The 26123-nt window shown below is 43.7% G+C and overlaps 2 protein-coding genes across 2 annotated transcripts; both read right to left on the bottom strand.

The window, feature by feature from the left end:
* Positions 1 to 5296: 5296 nt before the first annotated feature.
* Positions 5297 to 18238, bottom strand: pwwp2b (PWWP domain containing 2B; the record flags this gene model as incomplete). The annotated part of the gene is given in 4 exon segments (XM_083987877.1): positions 5297 to 5429; positions 13479 to 15213; positions 17979 to 18208; positions 18215 to 18238. Coding segments are annotated over 3 exon segments (1989 nt in total). The 3' UTR covers positions 5297 to 5429.
* A 732-nt stretch (positions 18239 to 18970) lies between these two features.
* Positions 18971 to 24793, bottom strand: LOC310998019 (leucine-rich repeat-containing protein 27-like; the record flags this gene model as incomplete). The annotated part of the gene is made up of 10 exons (XM_083987903.1): positions 18971 to 19084; positions 19187 to 19304; positions 19903 to 20006; positions 20579 to 20684; positions 20989 to 21129; positions 21930 to 22143; positions 23583 to 23735; positions 23917 to 23975; positions 24291 to 24421; positions 24572 to 24793. The coding sequence occupies 10 exons, from the start codon at positions 24791 to 24793 to the stop codon at positions 18971 to 18973; spliced, it is 1362 nt and encodes a 453-aa protein (XP_083844029.1).
* Between the last annotated feature and the right edge of the window lie 1330 nt (positions 24794 to 26123).

The following is a 26123-nucleotide window of genomic DNA, read 5'->3' as shown; positions in this document are numbered from 1 at the left end:
CTGTCAGTTCATTTGCTATGGAGAGGCTTTGGCGCAGGCGGAACAGAGTGGAGTTATGAAATGTCTGGCAGCAGACACAGTCAGGTCAGAGGTATGAAACGGGAGCAGGCGTGGGGGGAAGGGAGAGCTGCAGCTGAGCCTCGACGGTAAAATGATCTGAGCGGGAGAAAGGGTCATCTCACCTTGACCAAACTCTCCGAGCGTGCAGCAGTTATGCAACAGACACGCTCAACCGCTCCTATTTATGACATGGAGGCTACAAATTAGCACACACCACATGGCCACGGTGAGGAAGAGTGAAGAGGAAGGAAGATAGAGGGAGAGACAGAGGGAGTAACCTGGCTACATTAAACTCTAATTTCTACCAGTCATTGTGGAGGATATGAGGCGACCTCAGACTTTCTAATGTTTCCTGTGTTGACTGAGAACATTTTATTTTAGCTACTCTAAAACACGCAGCATCAAGCTGTTGAGCAGATGCAGCTGAATGGCTGAACATCTTAGCACAACTCCAACAAGAAATCCTGTTCTGCTCTTTGCATTGTTGCACCTCCATCCCAGTTATCCACCTCTCCCAATCTAATTTATTCTAATTTAATCAAAATGTAACTTTTACAGTGACAACTGTTATAAGCACTGCAGCACTTTATAAATTTACCCATCATATTTATATTAAACATTATGCCAATGATCATGGATTTGTATTGGTTCATTTACATACCATCCATAGCCTCTCGTTCAATAATCTTCCACTGTATGTATTGGTTTCGTTGTGTATTACTGTCTACTAGTTATTGTTTTGTAGTGTTGTATGGATGTCTCTCATTTAGTGTCATTGTCTGATGGATTCTGTTTTCTGTATCAGTGGATGTCTCGAACTTTGTGTCCTCTGTGTCCTTGTTTTATGCATTATGACCTCTGTGTCCTTGTTTTGTGTATTTTAATGGCCTGAGGTCTTTTTAACATCATACTGGAGGACTACAGTTGTAAACTAGCATTTGGCTAACACTAGCACATTTATAGAACTGTTAATTAATGTGCACTATGCCCTAAATAAATAAATAAATAAATACATGTGACTGGAGAACTCAGGAGGCCAGAGGCCATGTGTACATGCAGGTGGAGGCTGTGGAGCCTGGGTAGACTGGCTGTTCTTTCATTCTTGCCAGGTCAGATAAGAACTGATAGGCCTACCCAGGGCCGTTGTATAGGGGAGAAAGGTGATGATAATTCTAGGGCCCAACGCCAAGTAGGGCCCACAAAAAACCCCAGTCTAATCTTTGTATGACTAAATTATTCTGCATAAGACCCTGACTAATACTCATAGTAATGCTACATTAGCATCAAAACAAAGTAGGCTAAATAAAAAATGATAATACATACGTAGTCTAAGAAAAAAAGTGGAAAAGTCAGGGGCCCACTTTAGTATTCTTTCAGGGGCCCCAGAATTCCTAGCAACGGCCCTGGGCCTACCACTGTCAGAGCCGGCCAGTAAAGCTACAGGTGGAGGCAGCTACCAGTTCACCTGAGACTGGATAAAGACTGGGAGGAAGGGACAACAGTGGAGGTAGTTCAGGTACAGACACCTCTTGAGTTTTAAAGCATTTAAACTGAAAACCAACAAACAGCTGAGTCAGGCTAGCTTGTCATCCTGCTAAGCTAGGATAAACTCAGCTAGGTGCTCCAGCTGGCTCTGACTGTATCGACCAGACAGGCAAGAGAATAGAGTCTGAATATCTCACCTAACTGTCCACAAGAAGGGATAATAACATACAGTATATCCCAATGTGTCAACCTCCTTCTGTAAATAGGCAAAACATTTCCACTCTTCACACGGAAATGGTAGCTTATTGGCCAAGTAAATGGGATCTGGGGTCTAAATGAGACAGTCCTGATAAGTAGAAGACAATTCAAACATACTAGCCTACAAAATAACAACTAGAGAATCTGAATTAAAATTTAAGTTTAACAATTAAATGATAATCTGAGATACTCATAAAACCCTGGATGTTACATTACTCCATTGTAAAGACCTCTTTTATACAGTCCATGGTAAAGACCCTCATTTTCTAATAGCAACATTTTAAAGGCCCAGTGTGTAGTAATTAACAAGGTTTATTGGCAAAATCTGAATATATTATCCATAAATATATTTGCACAAGTGTAAAATCGCTATAAAATAAAATAGTTTTGGTTTTTGTAGCCTTATCATTATTTTTTTTATAAATACATACATAATGTTTGTACGGCAGCCCGTACGGAAAATCCAGCCAGCCAGAGAGCACGTTTAGTGAGTTTCGCCTGAATAAATAAACCAACGAAGAAGGCAGAAGGAAAGAAGGAGGAAACAGCAGATACAGTATATCATAAAATGGTTTAGATTTTCACCTCATTGCTCCATGCTCCTGAAATACTCCTAGTCATCCCAGATATTTTTTGTCCTCAGAGGCCACCGTCACTTTGCCTATGAGCGCTGCAATCTAGAATCTCTAAACGCTGGATATCACGGTTTCCCCCCCCATTTTACACACTGGACCTTTAAAGGATAGTTCACCCAAAATTCAAATTTCACTCATTATCTACTCACCCTCATGTCAACTAAGAGCTGTGAGAATTTTCGGGGTTATCCGTTCCTTCTCTGAGTTACGGGGGGGGGGGGGGGGTCCGCGCAGCAGTATTTGTCCATATAATGGTTGTGAATGGATACCACTTTTCTTTGTCCAAAAAGACACACCAAAAAACATCCAAATACCTCCATACTGCTCGTCTGTAATGTCCCTCTTGTATTGAAGCCCCAACATGAGAAATTGTTCCGAAAAAAATTAAATAAGTCTATATTTTAAGCTTGTTTGTAGCGGAAGCTCCCAGTGTCTGGGTTCGCTGCTCTTCCTGTGTCAGTGCAAATCTCGCGTGATTTGCACTGACCGGCGGAATAATTTCTCATGTCGGGGCTTCAATACAAGAGGGACATTACAGCATGGAGGTATTTGGATGTTTTTTGGTGTGTCTTTTTGGACGAAGAAAAGTGGTATCCATTCACAACCATTATATGGACAAATACTGCTGCGCGGACCCCCCCGTAACTCAGAGAAGGCACGGAGGACTCTCAAATTCTCACAGCTCTTAGTTGACATAAGGGTGTGCAGATAATGAGTGAAATTTGAATTTTGGGTGAACTATCCCTTTAAGCTTCATATTGAGAAGCCCAAGACACAAGCTGAAATGGTGATGACATAACAAGGCCAGAACCCCTCAGACAGACCACAACTGTTAACAGTTCATCGTAAGTAAACTATACATCATTGTGTAAATTTGGTGAGGTGGCCCTGAGAAAAAAGGAACATCAAAGGCTGAGCAACAACAGCACAGGTATTGCTTGTATATTTTATTTTATGTACAGTACATGTAAAAAAGAAAACAAAAAAAGTAGCCAATAACATTGACCGACGTGGGCAACAGTAGATAGCCATGTTGCTCATACATGGGAAAAATCCTGACGACCAGTTCCCCTCTCAGGCAAACGTAGATGTAGACTCTCTCGCTTGTCGTTGTGTAAGGCTGCCTGGAAACTAGCTGGCCTTGATAGCGAATGGTCAAACCGCAGATTATCAAAAATGGGAGGAGTGCATTATCTCCATCTCCTGTGGTAAACACACTTCTCTCATCGACAATCAGTGGGAGTCCAGTTTTCTGAACAAAAGGTTCCCAGACAGGCAGAAAGGAGACGGGCTGGTTGGCTGAGCGTGACTGTGTGCAATCTTCGGTTAGGTTTCTTTTTTTACTTTTTTTTAATACAGACGGGGCTCCGCTTGACAGCCGTGGTCTCTTGCCTTCCCTGCCTCCCTCCCCCTATTCCAACAATGCTGCTTTCAACACAAAGGTCACTAAAGGTCAGCGTTGCAGTCTGCTTTTGCTGGATGACTCAATATAACTGCAGGCTCCAACTAGTAGAGAGCTTTTCCTCAGCACACTCAGCAGTTGAATTCACAGTATTCTTACAGCATGTTATTTGTTTTTCTCCCAAAGTCACTCATAAAGCTTTAACTGATAATGCATAGGGGGGCGTTGACACGTTTGTTCACCCATGTTTCTCCAGTGGAAAAGTTTTAAAAAATGGATTTCTAGTGTGTTTGTGTGTCTGTACTGTATGTGTGTGGTGATTAAGCTGAGAGAGGAACACACCCAAGTCCAATGCGAGAATACAGTGTACACAACCGTCTGTGTCTGCTGTCCTCAGAAATCGTACAATAAAATAAAAAATAATGAGACAAAAAAAATAAAATAAAAAAAAATCTCGTATCTCAAAGGCCATGGATAGTCAACCACAAAGACTTCTGAACTCCCCTGCTGCCTATCAGGGCTGTATCTCGCAATAGTGTTTCAGATAGTGAGCTTACAGCAGGCCACCAAGGTACAGATAAAGTGCTTTTTTTTTTCTTTAACATGACGCTTTAAATAATTGAAGTGATGTGAAAATGGTTCTCAGGAAAAAAAATAAAAAGATGAAATAAAGTTGGAGGGGTAAGTATGCCGATGTGACACTCCTTAAGTTAAAAAAAAATAAAATAAAAAGATGAAATGGAAGAGAAACACAACCAACATCATGATTCTGGAGAGGAATAAAGAGTTCAGTATAAATACATCCACAAACCCAACTAATGTCGCAAAAAAAAGGCTACGAGGATGGAACACTGAGATCACTAGAAGAGCTGGAACAGTCACTCACTACTGTTTCTGGATGGAGCCATTCACATTTTCAGAGGTCCGACGATTCAGGGTAAGACTTTTCAAATCATGGGAAACATGTCTGGTGGCTGAAGAGGAGGAGGGATGGGTGGGGTGGGGGGGTATATCTCAAGACGCCACTGGCTTCCTCTGGCTGGATGAGCTGGACCTCATAGTAAACACATTGGCGGTGAGGGCCGTGATGATGATGATGATGATAAAGATGATGATGACAGTAGCAGACTGGGTGGGGGGGCTCTTGGGAGACTGTAGTGGACTGGTGTACTTCATGGGTCATAATAAACCATTAGAGATAATTAATACATTCGGATCCTTGTAGTGTCGTTATTTAGCTCTATTGAAATATGTTTTACATCTAGGGAAAAACAAAGAGAGGAATAGTTTGGTTCATGGGGGGGGGGAGACCATGAGATGCCCGGCCCTTTATTTGCTCCCTTATCCAGTCTCAACAACACTCCACCTTGGCGGCCATTTTCCACCAGCCTTGTGAAAAGAGGAGGAGGAGGAGGAGGAAAACAAAAAACAAAACAAAAACCAAAAAAAAAAAAAAAGAAAGAAAAAAAAAAAAACGGCATTATAAATAGTAGCCGTGGCAACCGCACGTATTCCCTCCCTCCTGGGTCTTGATGACAGAGTCTGAGAATTCAGGCAGACCTTGAAGACCTCTCTTCAGTCCTCAGCTTCTGCACAAGAGAGAAAGAACAAGAGTGAGAACAAGAGTCAGAGTCGGAGACGACAAGCTAACGAGGCCGGTTGGATCTCAACTGTTGACTGTGTAAAGGCTGTTTTCACCACAGCAGGTTTGTCAGTGGAGCGCCGCGAAGCGAACATCAGCGACTTTGTAGCCCGACTAAAACCTCTGTGTGGCTGACAGAGCAAGAAAAACACTTCCTTTATGAGCGCTTGGAAAAAGTACCAAATATAGCCTCGTCTTAACCCCTTACTATGTTTATTCTCAACTACAACCGCCGGCTCCTCTGGCTGCTGAGCCCAGAACAGAGTCAACAGGAGCTTCGAGAGCTGCCTGTCTGGGCCTCATCTCACTCACAGACAGTATCTACTGTACTGTAGGCTCCGAGTGTGTGTCGAGGGCCGGCTGCCTGGCTGCACGGGGTTAATGAACAGGGAAAAACTCTGCAGAGCCATAGCATGACTTGACTTGACCTACTTTAGACACAATCGAAAAAGTAAACATACACAGCATATAAATGAGTGGGAAATCAATAGAAAGAAACAGGATTAGGTGTCTTAATATGGTGCTGTTCCACCTCGAGCCTCCAAAACAGCTTCACTGCAGAGTCTCAGAGCTCTGGTGCAGGGGAGGACGACATCTTCCTAAAACATCTATTCTATTCTATTCTATTCTATCAAACTCTTCTATCTATTTGTAGAGGGCAACCTCCATCTCCCATAGATGTTCAGGGAAGCTGAGGTCTGGAGACATTCTCAATGAATGGCTTCATTTGAAGTGGGCTTTAAGTGCTCACTAAATAAAAAAGACAAATAGAAAGTATGGAGGAGCTTGTGGAGACAATGTATTCAACATTGTCTCCACAAGCTCCTCCATAACTTAGCTGTGAACATTTAAAAGTCAAAATATTTAAGCTACAGGACACAATATGAGCAGCCTCATCTCAACACAAAGATATATACGGCCACTTCTCATCTGAGCAGTCACTGAGCCCTTGTCCCCGAGCACTGGCATCTGCATCTGTTATAAGGCACTCATTTATTCAGACTCTTCCTTTAATGTATCATCTGTCTCTATATGAAGCAGCACCTCCAGTTCCTGTTATTGTGCTGAGGCTGTTCTCTCTACAGCATCTGCGCTCAGCCTGTGCCTTCATTACAGCTGCTGTTCATGCTGTGGCCATGTATGAAGGTAGAGTCGTGGTTCAATAGCAGGTTGGTGCTCAGCTCAGAGTTTCACATGAACGTCATCAAAAGTGATGTTAAGGGTTGCCTGGGTGACATGGTATTTATATCAGTAATGACAAATAACACCTTCACAATTACACTTGTACACAACCAGTTCTAAGACGACTCTGGCAGACCGACTCTGGAGAATGACATGTCAAGCTGCTCTGGAAAAACACAGTGACCCATCCTCCCATTCATTCTGAGGGATATTTTAGGGTTCACGATGCTATTGGCTAATCGGACAGTAACCATGTTTCCATCCACTTGATTGATAAAAATATTCATGTGAATGTGATTTCCATCTCAGACCTTTAAATGGAATAAAAAGCCGTGCGTAATAACGTCATGTGCTGTTTTGTGATCATATTGGTGTATGAAATTGTTTTCTTGCAATTTAAAGGGGAATTGCCGTTTCTTTTACAATCTGGACCTTATTTCTAGCATAAAATACGATCATTTACTCACCCAGATAACTTTGGTGTCATTACAAGTCGTTCCGACTAAATTAGCTCCAGCCGAGAGCCGCGTATATCCATATAATGTGAGTCTACAGGGCAGCGCAATGCAGCCTCTAAATAACACATCATCTGCCACAAAACTTGTTCATTTCACCAATATTTTGTCATGATAGGCTAGTGCTATTCCCCTCTGAGTCCGGGGTTAGCTGTTATCAACATCTGGGGTCTGTAGGTTGACCTAGAGTTCTCAACGGGCCGGGCCAGCCCGACAAACCCGACTGGACCCGCGGGTTCGGGCCGGGTTCGGGTCGAAAAAATATGAAAGTGACTCGGGTCGGGTCGGAACGGACCTCGGGCTTCCTTTTTTCTCTCTCATAAAACATATTTCTGGTGTAAATTGTTGTTGTTCATGTGTGAGTCTCAGACAAATATCCCACTCTGCATCTTGTGCTGCTGTGGGCAGAACCACTGAAAACATTACCGACGATAGGTATGTGCCGACTCCACAGCTGGAGCTGTGCGTCAACGGCACGCGCACTGGTTGGTGGATAAATCTCCACAAAGGCGCACCATTCCCGCGGCGGAAATGTAATCAATTGCGCCCGCTGATCAAAGGGCAAGTGTAGCCTACAGCAGTACGTTAAGTCCCGCCCGTTAGCGGGCCGGTACCGGAGTCCAGATGACGTGAGGTGAGGCAGAAATGAGTGCTGCGTCACCGGCAGCGGCACCTCCTGCTGCAAAGAAAGCACGCCGGTTTTTTTTTTTGGGCCGGGCCGGGTTCGGGTAGATAATTAATGCTGGTGTGTCGGGCTCTGTCGGGTCCGGGCCTAATAACCCACGGGTCGGGTCGGTTTGGGTTGTAATTTTCAGGCCCGTTGAGAACTCTAGGTTGACCTACTCTGACCTGGATGATGTCATCTCTGAGCTGCCTGGCTCATTCTGATAATAATCATTCCACTTGGGCATTCTGGTCCATTTTTAGCACAACTAGCCGGAGCTTTAAGCCAGGAACACACCGCCACGACGCTTCCCGACGCGTCCCGACGCCGACGGCTTTGGCCGACGAGTCTGTCGCCTCTCGTCGGGAGAAAGGAAAAAGTGAAACACACTGCCCCGACTGCCGACCAGAGCGACTGAGTGGCGAGGACTCCCCCATAGAAATACAGACCAGGGGCAGCTCTGCTCACTGTTCATTCAAACAAACTAATGCCACTGCCACAGTTAATTTCATCCATGAGACCAACATTTATCTCCCCAAAACAATTTAACCAGCCACGTTTTAACAGCGCTAAAGCCGAAATTAAAACAGTGTTTTAGCAGCTTACTGCTGTGGCTCGGTTGCCGCGAATTGGCGATAGCCGATGCTAATTTCTGTTAGCCCGTCTATGGTGTTTTACATTACACGTTAGCATTAAGCTAGCGGGCTTTATATGCTTAGTTGTGAGCTGTGTGTGTTTTGAACGTTGTTTCAAACTATGTGGGTTTGATTGAACATCTTTGATGTTTAAATATATATATATAGCCGCTTAATATATTGCTTTACTCCTCTTTTTATTTTGTATACCATTTTTACTGTAGGACAGGCTAGGACACCGTTTGTTTACTGTGGTCACTTCCGTCCCTTCCACACACCGCGCTGATTCGCTTAGGGCACCGCCAATCAGAATCGCCATAGCTAGCACACAGCCAATCAGAGCACCCGACGAGTCTACTCTCCCGACGGCCGACGAGTCCCGACTGAGCATGTTCAATCGGCCCCGACGAGATCCGACAAGACCCGAGGCTCCCCGACGGAGAGGAACACACCAAACGGACGAGCTGCCGATGCCGTCCGACGAGGCCAGACGCCCGACGGTCGGCTCGGTGTGTCCCTGGCTTTAGTGAGTTCAGGTTGTGGAGAGGAAGCCTATGGAAGCTGAACTTCATACAGCTGCTCATTTTGTTCTGACAAGTCGGAAACACACAGAAACGAACCGTAGCATTAGCAGTAGCAACAAGCCGCGCCACGCGGCGGTCGGAGATGACATCATCCAGGTCAGAGGTTAGTAGGTCAACCTACAGGTAACCCCAGACTCAGAGGGGAATAGCACTAGCGTATCATAACAAAATATTGGTGAAATGAAGGAACAGATGAAGTTTCGTGGCAGATAATGTGTTATATAGAGGCTGCATTCCGCTGCCCTGTAGATTCACATTATACGGATATACACGGCTCTCGGCTGGATCGAATTTCGTCGGAACGACTTGTACTGTAATGACACCAAAGTTATCTGGGTGAATAAATAATCGTATTTTATACGAATATATATATATATAGAAATAAGGTCCAGATTGTAAAAAAAATCAATTCCCCTTTAAGGTGTTTCCATTCATTTTTGTACTAAATCACAAAATAGAAGGACATCCATTCTTCATCTTTAACCGACTGTTCGAGGTCGGGCTGCGCACACCTTGAACAGCTGGGATATGTAGCGGAATTGACATAAAACATGATCGCAAGTCACATTTATCCGGCAAAGACCTGTTTCTATCAGCATTTGTCGCATAAACTTTGTATCAATCAAGAGCAAGCATTTTTAATTTGATATTGCTTAATGCAAATAAAAACAACTGTAGTTTTTATTGCCATGTGACATGGTGTATAGTGTCTATAGTGCACAGAACACGCATGAAGAGCTGTGTTATTTTAAGCCGCCCACTGTCAATGGCCTGACCACAGAGCCACGTCATATTATCCGCTGCTAATCGATGCTAATTTAATCCCAGCATGGTGTTGGTGCGCTGCGTGTGGAAGATCAGATGTGTTGAATCCCCACTTACCGGCTGTACAGTCAAAATATGTGTAGCTCATATAACTTGAGAGTAACACGGTGTTAAATCCTCTCATAAAAATACCGACTCATCAGTTTCAAAAGTCTGAATCTCCCACGTTAACTTCACTCAGATCAGATCAATAATTGAAGCTGATCAGCCTCATGTTTTTAAACCAAGCCTTCCATTTTTCATGAAGCTCATGAAAAATACGGCGTGTGAGTCTGAAGGCTCGGCCTGATATTTCAAAGTGTCAGATGAATATTTCATCAACACTTCATATTTCCTCCTTGCTATACATTTAGTCTGTTTTACTCTCAGATTTGGCACATGGAGATGACTCCAGCAGGAATCCCACTGCATTCCCAGATTGGAACAATTATTCTGCTACTGAATCTTCTCTTGGTTGTTTAGAACTGTCATCTGTCTTCATTTGATCACAGGGTCTTATGCAAACTGTGCAATCAACAGCACAAAGAGGCGTTTCTTCTGGAGTTAAGTCTTTACTTTGCTCGTGTCATTGAAAATAAACACATATGGAGCTTCGCAAATGCTCCTGTAATGACACGCTTCGGATTTTGTGGTTTGCGTATTGTTCAAGGTGGTGGAGCATCTACCTTTTGTGACAGCTCTGTGCCTGTGTGTGCACCTGTGCTCAGAAGCAACTATCCCATCTGACCTGGTATTAACCTGCACCTTATAAGCATGTGCGTCTTGATTAACCCCTTGTGACTGGACCTCACTTCACTGCTTAATACGCCAGAGACAGAGAGGGAGCGGGGGGAACCGGGGGAATTAATTTGCTGCAAACAGCTCTTTATCCATTTGAACTGGGGCTGTCAGAACAAACCTCCATATTTGAACAGAATTCTAATATTTTATATATGAGAACATTTGAAGGAGGAAACGTGTGCCTTTTGCAACGACGAAAATTAACGTCATGCTCTGCGACGTGGGGTTCAGGGTGGAAAACATGTTGATAAAACTAACAATTCTGGGGGCAGTGCATGGCGCAGTGGTTAAAGCGGCCGCCCCATGTCATTCCCCCTCTCTCTGCCTCCCCCTTTCCTGTCTATCTCACTATGTGCTATCAAATAAAGGCAAAAAAGCCCAAAAATATACTTAAAAAAAAAACAACAACTAACAATTCTGTTTTTGTTGTCCGCGACCTAGAGCTGCAGCTTCAAATTCTACGCTTACGTGTTCCCACTCTACACGGACACATTCTTTTTTTTTTCCCGTTGCACCACTACCTATAATACTTCCATTTCTCTTCTCTAAGTTTAAAACCAGGTTGAAACTTATGCACACCGGCACGGACGGACAGGTGTGTTGGAGAAGACCTGCGTGGTTGAGAAACATAAGAAAAAGCTCCCGCACACTGTCATCACTTGCATAGATTTATTGAGCTGAACAACGTTTCGGTCCGGAGACCTTCGTCAGGTTCGGGAAATCTATGCAAGTGATGACAGTGTGCGGGAGCTTTTTCTTATCCTTTGAATTATCGGGGGAGGGGGGGAGGGGGGGGGAGAGTTGGTAAAACTCACTCAGCGTCATGCCAAGGAAGGGTTTGGAGAACTTCCGGAGTTATCAAAACACTTTTGGAGTTTCAGGGGGGGTCCAGCTGGCAACGGATTTTCATATAATGGCGGTGAGTCCAAAACACACACACTGTGAAACATCCAAATACCTCTATACTGCTCGTCTGTACTGACCCAAGTGTCTTGAAGCCGCGACGATTCAAAAGTGAGCACTATCCACCGCCATTATATGAAAAACGTTGCCAGGACCCGTCTTGGAACTCCAAAGGCATTTTGATGACTCCAAACCCTTCCTTGGCATGACGGTGAGTAGAAAATTGGTGAATTATCGATTTCGGGTGAAATATCTCTTTAGGTGTGTTGCAAATGTTAGTGGATGCAGGATGTGTTAATAAGCTGGTATATATAATGAGCTAAAAAACAAAAAAACATTGAAAACTCAATTATTTAACATAAGAAGCATTAGAAATTTGAATCTGACTCGGGGGGAAGATTGACAGCCCTAATTTGAACCAGTAATATATTGTTGAGGTCAATGAAACATACGTGCACAGCCTCCCACAGAGCCAGGTGCTGGTAGCAGCAGGAACATATAACATTAACCTGAAATGGAAAAACCACCGCACACTGACAGACTTTACTATTTATTGAGGGGGGAAACATTATTGAGAGCGTCACTGATGCTGAAAGTGGAACGAACTGTTCGCTCTCAATAAATAGTGAAGTCAGCCAGTGTGCAGTACGATATTTCTGCTTCATTATAAAACCATACTGGTAACAATGATTCTGTGGCTGGGGGACATGAGTGGAGAAGACAGTCCTTCATTGTGGCCAGGGATGCATTTGCACAAACTATCAAAAGACAAGATGCACCCTCAGAGATGCACAAAATATTAGAAAACATGTTTCATATGAAAATACCATATCATTTCAAAACTTTTAATCTGGGAGAAATTAACTTTCTCACAGGGCATCTCAACAAATTTGGTGCTCTGATTTCTGCTGGCAAGAAAACCATCACACGACACTGGCTGCATCCTGACTCCCCCACAATAGAGGAATGGACTAATATTGTTAATGAAATATATAATGGAAAAGATTACTTTCTCACTTTGCCTACAAATGGACAAATTTACAAAGTCATGGTCAAAATGGGTCTCCTATGTACAAATGTCACAGTCACATCCTAGAAACTAAATCACTTGTCTCCGCCCACTTACTTTCTGTTGGTTTGAAGGATTGCCTGGTCTTATACGTCTTATACACACATATCCAAACTCAGGCAATATTGTTGCTTGGTCTCCCTACAAGTGAAAGCAAGCCCATACATCCTGTTTTGATTCATCATTGTTTTTTTTTTGTTATCCCACCTTCTGTCTGTCTTTAGTTAGTGTTGTTTTTTTCTTATAAATATACAAATAAAAATATGCAGATTTTGTTTCTTTTAACATTACACATTGGGCTTTATGCCGAGCTCCACTACTTCCTCTACTTCCTAATCCCAAGGGACTACAGATGCAAATTATCTTAAAACTATAATCTGGTACAGTGCATCAAATGGCAACATTTATGTTTGAACTGTACACTGTCCCTTTTTAAATAAATGAAATTAAATTGAAATTCCTGAATTTAAACAGGCTCCTTTATTTCCTGTCTTATATTATTGGACAAACTGATTAATCCAGGTGTGTCTGACCATTGTTGTGACTACTGAGGGCAGAGTCAGACACACCTGGATTAATCAGTTTGTCCAATAATGTAAAACAGGAAGTAAAGGAGCCTGTTTAAATTCAGGAAGTAGTGGGGCTCGGCATAAAGCCTATTATAATACTGTAACAGCTATGTTTTGATATGCTGATGTTTTCCTCTTTTTTTTTCTTGACAATAATTGTGAACCAAGAAATCAATACCAGCTGTGTAATGTATTCTGTGAGGATGACAATGATAAAGAAAAAAAATTGCAAAGACGTGATGCACCCATGTGTAAATGCTGTGGACTGACCTACGTGTCGCAGTGGGAAAGCAGCGATGTAATTTCCGGGCTCATGTGACCCACGGCCTTGGCCGCCTCCAGGATGGCTCTCCGGTACATCCCTTTCTTCTTGCGGTTGAAGCGGGACCTGAAGAGCTCTCTGAAGGGCGACAGTTTGGCGACGGACAGCTGGGAGGTGGTGGGCGACCCGAACCACGCCACCTTGGCCTGGGGCCACTGCGCCTCGCAGCTGGCCGTCTCCTGCTTGCGGGTGCCGCTGATGCTGAGGACGCGCGCCGGCCACCAGGGGAAGCCGTGGATCTTCCCCCACACGATGTCGCCCACCGCCACGGCGTGACCCTCCTCCGTCACGCACTTGGTCATGCTGCGCGTGTGCAGCCGCACCGTGAGCGGCGGCACCGTCTTGCAGTCCTCCTCCCGCGAGGGTACGGACGACGAGGTCACCGAGAGGTCCTCGCCCGGCGCCAGGTCGCACAGCTCCGGCGAGGTGCCGTCCGAGCTGAAGGACTTGGACTCGTCCAGGCTGTCGCTGCTGCAGACCGACAGGCTGGAAGAATCCGCTTTGCGCTTACGGAAATTGATGAGGAGGGTGAGGTCGCTGTGGCCGCGCTCGGCCTCCTCCCCGGAACTCCCCGACCACAACTCCAGAGAGTTCTTGCCCTCCCCCGAGTCATCGGAGTGGGGCAGGCAGGGCCCGGGGACTCGGGGGCTGCGTCTCCTACTGCCCTCTACCAGTTCCGCCTCGTACTCCACCACGCTCTCCTCCCCCTCCCGCTGAGGGGGTCTCAAGCGGATCTTTGGAGAAGGCAAGTCCTGACCCACCGTTGTGAAAGGCCTGGTTAGTTTGAGTTTGGGAATGGACACAGTGAGGCCAGACCGTGTGGCATCTAGAATATGCCTTTGTTCCTTAGTGGGATCGGAGGGAACTTTGCCGTTCTCTTCCACGCCGTTCTGCGCCAGGTGTTTGGGGCAGAACGGTTTGACCGAACCGTGGACTCGCGAGGGGATCTTCATGACCTCCCCCTTGCCCTGTGGAGTGCTGTATGAGATCTTGATGACAGGACTGTGGGGGATAATGACATCGCCTCCGGGGAACTTCTCCCCGTCGGCCTCCCCCCTTTTGTCCTTCCTAAGTCGCTTGCTGTCGAGGCTGGGGCCATTTTCCCGCCTTTTAGTGTCCTTAGAAGCGACTACGTCCTCTTTTCTCGACAGCTTGGAGGGGACGTCCTTGTCGTCCTTGTCGTCCCCGTCGTCGTCGCTCTGTAGTGCATTTTCTTTCCTGGACGTCTTGCTGTTGCTCATGCCGTCCTTGCTGTCTTCGTCGCTGTTCAGTGTGTTCTTGCATTTTTCACATAGCACCTGCCGCGGCCGCAGACGGATGGTGCTCATGGTCATGCGGCCGGGCTCTCGTGTCCGTCTCTTCTTCCTTTTGATTGGTCGCGGCGGGGGCTGAGGTACCCATTGGCTGTAGCTGTGGCGCACCCATAAGGGCTGAGGGAAGGGGGCTCCTTCAAAATAAGGAGGGTAAGGAGTCTGTCCGGCCGGCACTGGTGTGGGGACGGGGCAGGCCGGAGGTATGCTGCTTTCAGGGAGAGTGTTTTCATCCTTTGGTTTGTCTGAAGCCTGGCTGGGAGAACTGCAAACCGGCTCCTCACTCAGAACTTCTGGGATTTCACAACTTGGTTTTGATAATGGACAGTCCCCTGGTTTTGCTGTGAATTCTGGTAGACAGAAGAGCCCAGTCCTAGGATGAAAAGGGAGAAAAGAACACAAAACAGTATATTAATAACTGTCCAGTCTGATGCTGCTTTGTTCACAGGTCTCTGTGAAGTCCATTCAAGCCAACACAAACACAAGAAATCCTTGAATTTTTTTGTTAGTTGAGCAATTTCCTCCACAAGAATGACACTATAATGCTGTGCTTGTATTTCTACATGTTAGATAACTAGGCCAGAGTGACAGCACTAATCACACACCCAACTGTTTCAATTAGGCCAGATGAGAAATGAACACTCAGAGCTGAGCCCAGTCTTTCCGTCAAGTGGACCACCTCAGGCCACAGGGAGGGAAACGCAGCTTACCACTTTGTCTTAATTTAAAGGGATAGTTCAACATTTTGGCAAATTCACCCATTGTCATAATCCCTATACTCATAGCAGTAGATTTGTTACCTTTAATTGTCAGTGCAAGCTGTTTTGAGATCGGCGGGGCAGAGATATGAGCTGCTGGTAACATGGAATGTTATGAGACAGAGTTGTTTTCGAGGTAAATGCGTAGCCGCCAATCCTGCCCCCGTTTTTTGGCAAGCAGTCTCTTTTCAGCTCTGCAATTTACCTTGAAAACAACTCTGTCTTGTAACGTTACGTTATCTCATAGCGTGGTGAATGTGCAGGTCACAACTTGTCTATGAGGGTGTTTTGGAGTTGTTGGATTGTGTATTTATTTGATGAGTTTGATGAGGGAAAGCAGGAAATACCATGAGCCTCCGTAGCGTTAGCTGAGCAGCTCGCATCCCTGCCCCGCAGATCTCAAAACAGCTTGCGCCGACAATGACAGGTAACGAACCTATACCGCTACGACTATTTGCAAATTTGCCTAAAAATGTTGAAATATCCCTTTAACTGGACACACTGACGCCACTCTCTCCCTGTCACCTGTATGCTGAAAATTCTTTTTGTGTGGGGGTTGGGAGTGGGAGTACACACAGGCAGCCAGACATCCTGCTGCTTCAGGCCACAAAAATGAAGCAACAGTATCACTCAGCGCCTTTGAGTGATTTTTAGATGAGGGTTTTTTCATACTCTGGGATCAGCAAACGCGTCCCAAGAAGGCCCAACTGCTGAGGAGTCTTTGAGAGGAGGCTAGCAGGCAACAGTAACATGGCTGTGCTGCTTTAGTCAGGAGACAGCAGACAAAGAAACAACTCCCCCCCCCCCCAAAACACACACACACAAAAAAAAAACAATCCCATGAATCACTTGGGACTCTCTGAGGTATGGTAGGAGCCAGGAGATTTCAGTTTGTTTTTGCTTCCGTGTCTACTCAGGGATTATGTGTGGTGAGATTATTAATTAGTGCACATTTGAGGAGTCTGTTTTCCTCCCCAGGAGAAGCAACTGGCAGCCACCTCCAAAATAATATTCTCTTGGTGATCCTTGTCCCTCTCACCTTTTTTTTTCTTTTCCCCCTCTAAGTGCCTCTAAAGCAGCTGAATGTCGGCCTTCAGAGAGATTGACACGGCACAAACAGTTCAGCCTGTGACAGGGAACACACAGTGCCAGTTAGGCACAGCAGAAGGGTGCAGCGTATGACTAGCAATGATTCACCACACTGTTGCCATTTCATAATGTGTACAGTGTAACTAGATGTAAAGATCTACCAGTGTGATAGGCCTAAAAAAAAAACCTAAGAGAGAGAGAGAGAGGGGGGGGACAATGACAGGAACTGAATTTCCATGAGCTGAACAGGAAGAATTAGTCCAATTTTGTTAGTGACAAGGCCTGAAATATGGGCCTATTTTAGTTATTCCAAGGACTGTCTTTTCAGGACAGTGTGAGCTCTGGCATGAAAAACCATCTAAGCACACTAAGGGGCAAAGCTGGTCAGATTCTGATTCTGCTACACTATAAATAGACTAAAGCCACTGGCTTTTAAGGTGTACAACACTAAGAGCAACATAAGACTTACACATGTGACACACACTAACAAGGGAAGATAAAGACATGATACAGTTATGTGATATAATCACTCTCATATGGTGTTCTCATTTATATCTGGTTTGATTTCTTCAAAGAAGAGGGGACATGTCCCTGCTCAACAGAGACTAGCATAGTGACAGGATTTTCACCAGAGAGAGGTTTTCAGTAAAACCTTTAGAATTGTGATTCATCAGATGCTCCATGTGTCTTTATTGTCATGTGCTATTGTTTCTGTGGATTAAAAGTGACTGGCAATCAAAGGCATCTGTTAAAATACCAGCTGTAATTCTGGCCATTTCAATTAGAACATCACTTCAGGTTTTTGCACACAATGCTCTGCCATCAGCATGTATTCACACCAAAATATATCTGATTTGCAGAGTGCTCTTCAGCCAAGGCCTGTCCATTTTTTTTTTCTCTGAATACGTTTTAGCTGTATTTGATTAGGCTAACAATAAGCTAGAGATGAACCCAGTGACATTAGCTATTGTTCAAAAAGAGTCATCCACAATCTGTGTAGACAGGGCTTTACCTGGCTCTGTCTGCATGTACTGTTTTGTACAACAGTGAAACAACACACTTAATAATCGTGTAATGGGCTAAAATGACAGCAGTTTGCTATTAGCAAACAGGCTAACAGATAGCTACCTTGTCACCTATAAGTCTTTTGTAGGGAGGCCCAGTTAGCTACCATGTAGCTCAGCAGCTAGCTCTGGCTTGTTAGCATCAAAGGTAGATTAGCCGTTAGCACAGTTTAGCAAATGCATTTCAGAGATAAATGTACACAAGAAATAAAAGAAACGCGACTCACTTTTTGTTGCAATCAAGTAATATCCCCGTGTAGCTCCTTTCTCGGTAGGTCAGCGTCACCACCAGTGTATCGTTAACTATTTGATCGATAGTGACAGGTACCCGAGAGCCGGCCCGCAGCTCCTCGGCCACAGCCTCCATGTTTCCCGGGGTGAAGTGTCCGGCTCGGCGGTACTCGATCCCGGCCAAGGGAGCCACGGTCGCGTCGGCCAAAGATCCGTCTCCCCTTCGCTATTAGAGCAGGAGGCTACACCAGGGCATAAAATGACGCCATCACCCCCACCAAGTCAATTACAACAGCACTGCTACCGCTGACATCACGCTCTCTAGTGCTAGAGGAGCAAAAATCCTCCAAGACAAGGCCTACCCTTTCCCTGTCTCACTTTGATTTGTTTGATGCCGGTTATTACCAAGGACTTATATGTCGGAAATGCCTGTTTTCCCAGCGAGCGCCTAATAGCGTTTTGTTCTACATGTACGCTATTATTACACTGGAAAAGGAATAACATATGGATGCATTCTCTGTGATGTAGTGAACGATACTGTTGTAAATAAACTACAAAAGTAAATAATTTTGAAATGTTTGTAGCTAATCTTAAAGATGTATAGCTATAATTATTAATAGTTTCATATGAGAATCAGACTTGCAGATCAGTACATTTCCCTTTGATTTCTTCAATTTGGCACTGTACCCACCTTTGTCTTACCAATCCTCAGTCATTCCCCTTAATGATCCTTATACATGAATTTACAGTGTGAGGTGTATTCAGTTTATATGAATGGATGATAGTCTTGCAGAATTCCTCAGACAAAAAAAAAGAGACTAAAAGAAGCGTAACATAGTAAAACACTCAAAACATCCACTCACTCAACTGCCATTATTTTAAGATTTGAACACTACTGTGGTCATTCATGAAAGGCTAAATCTATACAGCTTCTGATCAGAAGGAGACAATGACACAAAACTCTGGCAGAAGGAAGGTTTAATCCCTGTCACTTGTAAAGGTAACTGGGCCAGGTATCTCCAGTGAAGATAGTAAAACAATTTTCAGAATCCCTCCCTGGGTTTCTCTTCCGCTCTAGAAGACGCCTCTGTAACTTCCCCATCTGTCATTAAAAATAAGAATCAAAACAACAAAAACAAAATCAGGTCAGTATTAGTTGGGGTTCAGTATGGATCAGCTGTGAATAATGAAGAATAGATTTGACCTCTTCCACATCTTGCTCTGCTGCTGCCATCTGCTCGCTGGATGTTCCCCTCAGGTACCTGCGTCTCTGCATTTTCTCAACATGGGCACGGATCTGCCGCTCTAGCTCACGGGCGGATCTGGGAAATTTTAAATCAAAAGACTTAAATATTTGGATGCTTAGGTAGGGCCACTTGTATAACCACCTTTATGGAAGGCAGTCAACTGGTTGAAAAACACAAGTCTAGGACATGAGTTTTTCCTAAGTTAAGATTTATCCTGTCAGTGAAAACAGAAAAGACTTTAGGAGCGCTGTCTTCTCTGGTTTATCTGTTTTATCAAAGGCATAATGTTGTTGAAGAAGAACAAAGGAAACTGCTGATGATCTGTGATGTTTGTATTCCCCTCTCTGTCCACTAGATGTCTCTAGCTCTCTCTCTTACAATTGCATCTCAATTGCAAACCATGACAAATTCTGTTTGGATGATAGTTCATCAATATGTTCAGCACAATTTTCATGAATTAAATGATGAGATAATATACATTGCACCCCCATTACCCATCAAAGATGAGAAAATTGAGAAGACATCAAGTGTTTAACCTAAGAGAAGAACAAGATGTGACAAACTAAAGCAAACATCATCACTTCTGATTCTGAAACTGATTCACGTTTGAGAATGTTTTGAGAAGGTTCTAGTTCTGGTTGGTAGCTAACAGTATGAGTTTTAAAACATGTACCTGGTCTCCTCACAGTCTTCGATGGACATGGTGGATGTCTGCTTATGCAGAGTATCATGGGCTTCCTCCACATCATGTTTGACATCTGCCTCTTCCTCTGCCTCCTGTAACAGATTATAAGATTGTTTGTTATCATGTACAACAACACCTTGTTCCTGAGCGCACAGCTTGTGTGAATATACCAAGACACAACTGTTGTGACACATCCTCCAAACACAGCCTACAGCTGCATTTGCAACAAAGAAACCCCCTTCAAGTGGGTTGTTTTTAAAAAAAATACATTTTCAGTGAATGTTTACTTTGATGTTGCTGGTTGAATGCAAACATTATGAGCTCCTCTCCAGCTCCTTAGTAGCTGAGAAGCAAATGACTGAAAAGCATTCATCTGCATATATGCACAGTGTGGGCATGTGTTGCTGCTGGGTTCCAACTGGAGCAGCATGCTCCTACACAGACTCTGATGGCTCTGTGGCTGCCTTTAACAGCACAAACACCACCATTAAGGAGAACTCACACAGATTCTTATCATGCCACTACCTGAAAACCCATTCACAAGCATGGAAGGGTTGATCTTATGCCTACAGTCCTCCATGCAGTATTACAGAGGTGGTGCTCTACTGCCTCCCTGTGGTTGGCCAGTTCGCAGGTGGAAAATGATGATTTATTCCACACATACCTCTGATTTACTTTGTCTCTCTTTCTTCCTTTGCTTGTGCACTGACATTTTCTTCTCCTGCGTGATCTTGGCCTGTGTGCGCCAGTTCCGGAGAGCCTCGTGGCTTCTGAGAGAGAGCCAGACAACAATGCACGGTTAATAGATTTATGTTAAGGACAATGGCTCTTGGGCAGTTGTTTCTAAATGGTTGCAAAAAGGTCTGTAAACATCGATTGTCCCTCTGTCTTTATATAGCAGACGTAATATCGACCCTATGCTTTTGGTCACTTGAACAAATGCCAGTTAGATAGAGTGTACCCATTTATGAAACAGTATTCTGTCTTCCACGTGAAATGCTCTGTGTAATTCAGTGTAGCAGGGAACAAGATGTTAACAATAGAGCACACTGAGCTAAACATCTTTCTGCTTACTTTCTCCTCTGCTCAAGAATAGTCTGTTTCTCCTGCAGCTCTTTCATGGCAGCCGGTGTCCTCTCTTCTGGCTTCTTCCAGTGTTGAGTGTCAAACAGGAGAACCCCAGGTATTTCGGTGGCCTTGGTTGTTGCCTTTTTCCTTGACAAACACGTTGAAACAAAATACTTTATTTTATTGCTTTCCTGAACCCTGAGTCATAGCCTGGGGAGATTTTTATCACTTGGTTCCCTCTGTGGAGAATATTATTTAAGTGTTTTGTGTCCTTTTCCAAGGGACCGTGCCATATCCTTTACCCTCCACCACAACTCAGCTCTTAAGTTACCCACTGAAACAAAACAAATTCAACTCCTCTGTCTTACTATTAGACAGCCGATAAGACTTCCACTGCATTAGAGATCTGATCTGAACAGGTCCAAAAGATTTATGTCCAACAGCCTGGATTTATTGTACAAAAACAATGGTAGAGGCGAGTAGATAATAAGCTGCTCTGACCTCTCTGAGCCCAGTAAATGTCTACAGCTTATACTCGAATATTTACTTTCTTCAAGAAATAGTTTTTCACCTGGGGAATATGTTTATTTGCCTCCTTGCAGAGAGTGAGATGAGAAGAGCACTCCTTACTTTTCCCAGCAAATAAATAGTCTGAAACATAACCCCAATAAAATGTAGAATTGTTGTTTTGTTACTTGCGTATGTGCACAATTAATGAGTTGTGTGAGGTTTAGAGGTGCTGGTAGGCAGTCTTTATGCTAAACCAAACATCTCCTGGCTGTGACTTTTTATAGACAGCAGAGTGAATCAGTCCTCTCCCCAAACTCTTGCAAAGAAAGCAAATAAACACCACGTATCCCAAAATGTCACTGTTTTATATTACGGATTCTCACCTTAAAAAAAAAAATCTCTCATTCCCTTCGCTCTAATATCGCTACCTTCGTTACCTTTTGATAATAGGAAGAAGACAGGACTTCGGGTTTCTGTCACCCTCTGTAGCTGAACCCAGCTCAGCTTTGTCCAGCAGGATCATCTTTTGCTTGAGCTCGTTGAACTTCTGCAGCTCGTCCTCATCCACCGACTCATCCTGCTCCTCCACACTGGACCACATCAGCTCTGACAGCTGGAGCTTCTCCACCACTGGCGCCTCTACAAATGACACTGTCATAGCACATACAAGTGTGATGTCAGGGCAGCTAACACTAAAGCCTACAGCTACATGACATGTCTTTTGTTGATTTATAAGCTTTTTACAAGCAACTTCACACAACCAATTACAGCAGGTAGAGCTTTTTTCCCCCCTAGACACATACAGTGGGGGAAATAAATATTTGATCCCCTGCTGATTTTGTAAGTTTGCTCCCTGACAAAGAACTGGACTGTTTATAGTATTTATGGTATGTTTGTTTTCACAGAGAGAGACAGAATATCAACAAAACATCCAGAAATAAGATTATCATATTAAGGTTATAAATGTATTACATTTGATCAAGTTAAGTAAATCAGCAGGGGATCAGATACTTATTTTACCCTAGAGCCGCAACAATTAATTGATTAATCACACAATAATCGATTATTAAAATTAATCGTGAACTATTTTGATAATCTAAAAATCAGTTTGAGTAGTTTTTTTAAAGAAAAAAAGTTCAAATCCTCTGATTTCAGCTTCTTAAATGTGAATATTTCTGGTTTCTTTGCTCCTTTATGACAATAAACTGAGTATCTCTTTGGTTTGTGGCCAAAACAAGACATTTGAGGACGTCATCTTGTGGTTTGTGACTGTGACATCTTTCAACATTTTTTAACATGTTATTGACCAAACAATTAATCAATTCCCTGTTTACATAATAGACAGATTCATCGATAATGAAAATAATCGTTAGTTGCAGGCAGCCCTATTTTCCCCACTGGATATATAGACTGCAGAACAGAATATGTGGCCAATAAGTTTTGAGTGAATGAAGCAAATGGCCAAGTGGCTGAATGTATCACAATTATTCTCATTTACTGTAATTAGTCTCAAACAGACAACATATTCCATGTTATCACAGCTAAGCTGGAAAGGGTTGATGACAATGCAGTATGTAAATGAGTGGTGGTGTGCATTCAAATCTGCTTCACAAATACTCTGAGCCAATTAAAAGGAAGGAAGTTTCCCTCCCATGGAGACCAGAGCCCTATCTTTGTTAATAACATTGTGGGCAGGGAGATAAATGGTTTGATTGAGGGGTTTGGCTGTGTTCATTGTGCAGCAGCAGCCTCTCCTGTGGAGGGCTGTCTTGGGCTTCTCATAGTGATTACCTCTAGACAGTGCTAAGTGACACAGAGCTCCAGTTTAAAGCCCACAGGTTATTGATCACTTTCATCTGGCTAAAAATATTGCAGAGCTGGAACAAGGGTGCGAAAAAAAAAAGAAAGAGTCAGCTGCATGGCACACGCCGTCTCCAAGGGAACAGGAGTCACACCACTGAATCCGTACCAGTGCTAGGAGCTATTTTTGTGACCAGCCGTCCTATCTTTGACAAAAAAAAAAAAGCAGATGGCTAGGATGCACATGCATACAGAACACCTTGTTCAAAGTTAAGGTGCCTTTGATTCACCTGGAGGGGCCCTCCTTGTGCTAAGCTCTCGCTCAGCCAGGTTACGCCTCAGGAACTGGAGGATGCCCTGGACACCTTGGTGCACAATGTCTTGTGGAGGGAAAGTGATGGGGCAATATCTCAAATTCAGGCCTTTGAGGGTAATCACATATCCTGAAAACAAGACAAATGACAGAATTAAAACCACATTCTAATAGTAAATACTAGTTATTCATCACAGGTAAGGTGGATCTGAATTTGCTGCCAGTGAAGCTCATTGAAACTGATGAGACTTTTAGTTATTTCAACAAGAAGAGACACCAATTACTGGCAGAGGTGACTGATCTCAACTCACCCAACTCCTCTGGAAGTTCTGAGATAGGGTTCCCTTCTAGCAGTAAGGTTTTCAGAGACCTACATGAACCAAATACTAGTTCAATCATCAAATGATTGTGAGAGTGATACAATGATCAAGACACATACCACATCCTAAAATGAACTAGGGAAAACTGAACAGGATATATCTGAGGGAAACATGCTTATAACCTGAATCTCATCTGACATATTTTTCAGAGGATTTATGCTGCTTGACAGATCAAAGAAATAGAAAAATTCTCAATAAAAATGATGAACTGAAATGTGACAAATAAACATACTGTAATTCATTGGTGGCCTAGGGGTTTGTAATCCATCAATTGACTACAAAGAGCTGTTGCGTAAGTGGCCTACCTTTGCAAGCCAATCTCAGCAGGGAGTGACACAATTTGGTTATTTCTGAGGTCCAGCCACTGCAGGTTGGGCAACCTGATGAACAATGAACCTGGGACACTGGACAGCTGGTTGCCTTGAAGATATAAATACTGAATATGATAAAATGAGCAATTAGAATGAATAGATAAAGCAGGAGAATAGATGAATTTACAACAGTATGTTGGCCTGATGCTGTGGTAGTATGCCGTACATACACAGTGTGTAGAAGTAGACAAGTGCACAATAAAGTTGAAACTCACCTTTAGTGTGTTATTTTTCAAAACACACTCTGAAACATGCTTTAACCCAGTCCTGCTTAGACACAGCGTCTCCTCTGCATAATGTTCAGCAGGCTCCTGCGGCTCTGCATCCTCCGGCAGAGAGCTGGGAGTCTGCGGTTTAACAACAATGTTGTTGCCAAAGACGTATCTCTGCTGCAGGTCTGCGATCTGCTCCTTCTCCCTCTCCTCGGGGGAATTCATTGTAGAAGTGATGCAGAGATGTGGTCGAGGGCGTTAAGTCTTTTTCAATGACATTTTCTTCCCTGAGTTTGAAAACACAAAAGTTTGAGTAAAGAGTTTTCGTCACAGCTGCTTTAAACTTGACTGCAGATGCTCGGCTAGTCCTTCTCTGGTGCCTAGCTTCTCCTAACGTTAGCAAACACTAGTTTTACTGCTGCTGACCCCACTTTACCTGCTGACCCACCACCGCGTGAACTCACCTGCTGTTCCAGTAAAACAACACTCAGTGTCCCATTAAAAGGAAACGTCATAAAACACAAGAAAAGAAAAGATGAAACAGGAAAACGTCATGCTAGGTTTTAGCCACTGCCTCACGAGTGAGACGGCGTAACCATGGCAACGCGTTCAACACTATGGTAACTGTCCACGTGCAAACAAGGCGGACTACATTTATAATCGACCGCGGATTTTATTGTATTTTATTTGATGGATATTTTATTTTATCTTACAAATTTAATTTATGAATCGCATTAATACTTTGTAGGTGTGAATTTTGTAAACAAAAAGCTACACTGAACAACATCAAAGATGCCATACTTTACAATGATGTGCAGTGAATGAGTGCATCAATAAGTGAAGCTCGTGTACAGGCTCGGCACCACCCATCCATCTTTTAATGAGACTGTGGAACAGTTTGTCAGCTTCATTTGGCAGCAGTTGCCTTCAGGTAGCCTACCAGAAGATGACGACCGTTTCCACTGAGACACTGAGCCATCCTGGCTTCACCTACTGAAGCTGCTCCTTATATGTTGACATGCATGGCAGTCTGTGATACAGAGCTACGTCGACAACAGTCACTGGCCAACAGCCGTCACACTACTATCACTAGTGTCAAGTTAGTCGCCACACATAGGAAGAGCGTCCGGTTATTACTTTCAACATAAAAGTCTCTTTAACGAAACGCCTAGTTGAAAGGAGGGTAAGAGGAACACTGAAATGTTGGCCAAATGTTTTTTTTTGTTCCACGCTACTTTAGCTCTACTTTGCCCTACAAGCTAGAGGTGATTTAAAAATATATAGGCCTATATATATATGTGACAGACATTCTCATTTCCTTACATCAAAATAGTTGTCAAGATGGCATTTATTCACTAAATTAAAATACACGGCCTAATCAGTGATCAGAATCAGAATCAGAACAGTTTTTTATTTATTGCCAAGAGCAGTGAATGTCACTTAACAAGGAACTTGATGTGGTGTCAGGTGCAGACACGAAAGGTACAACAAAAATTGTAAAAAGTAGCGATTACCCTACATAAAAATTAAGATTAAAATAAAAATATTAATAAAA

Source organism: Trachurus trachurus (genome assembly GCF_905171665.1).
Source record: "Trachurus trachurus genome assembly, chromosome: 15".
Taxonomy (NCBI): domain Eukaryota; kingdom Metazoa; phylum Chordata; class Actinopteri; order Carangiformes; family Carangidae; genus Trachurus; species Trachurus trachurus.
The sequence above is the reverse complement of the archived record's forward strand: the minus strand, read 5'-3'. Positions and strand labels throughout refer to the sequence as shown.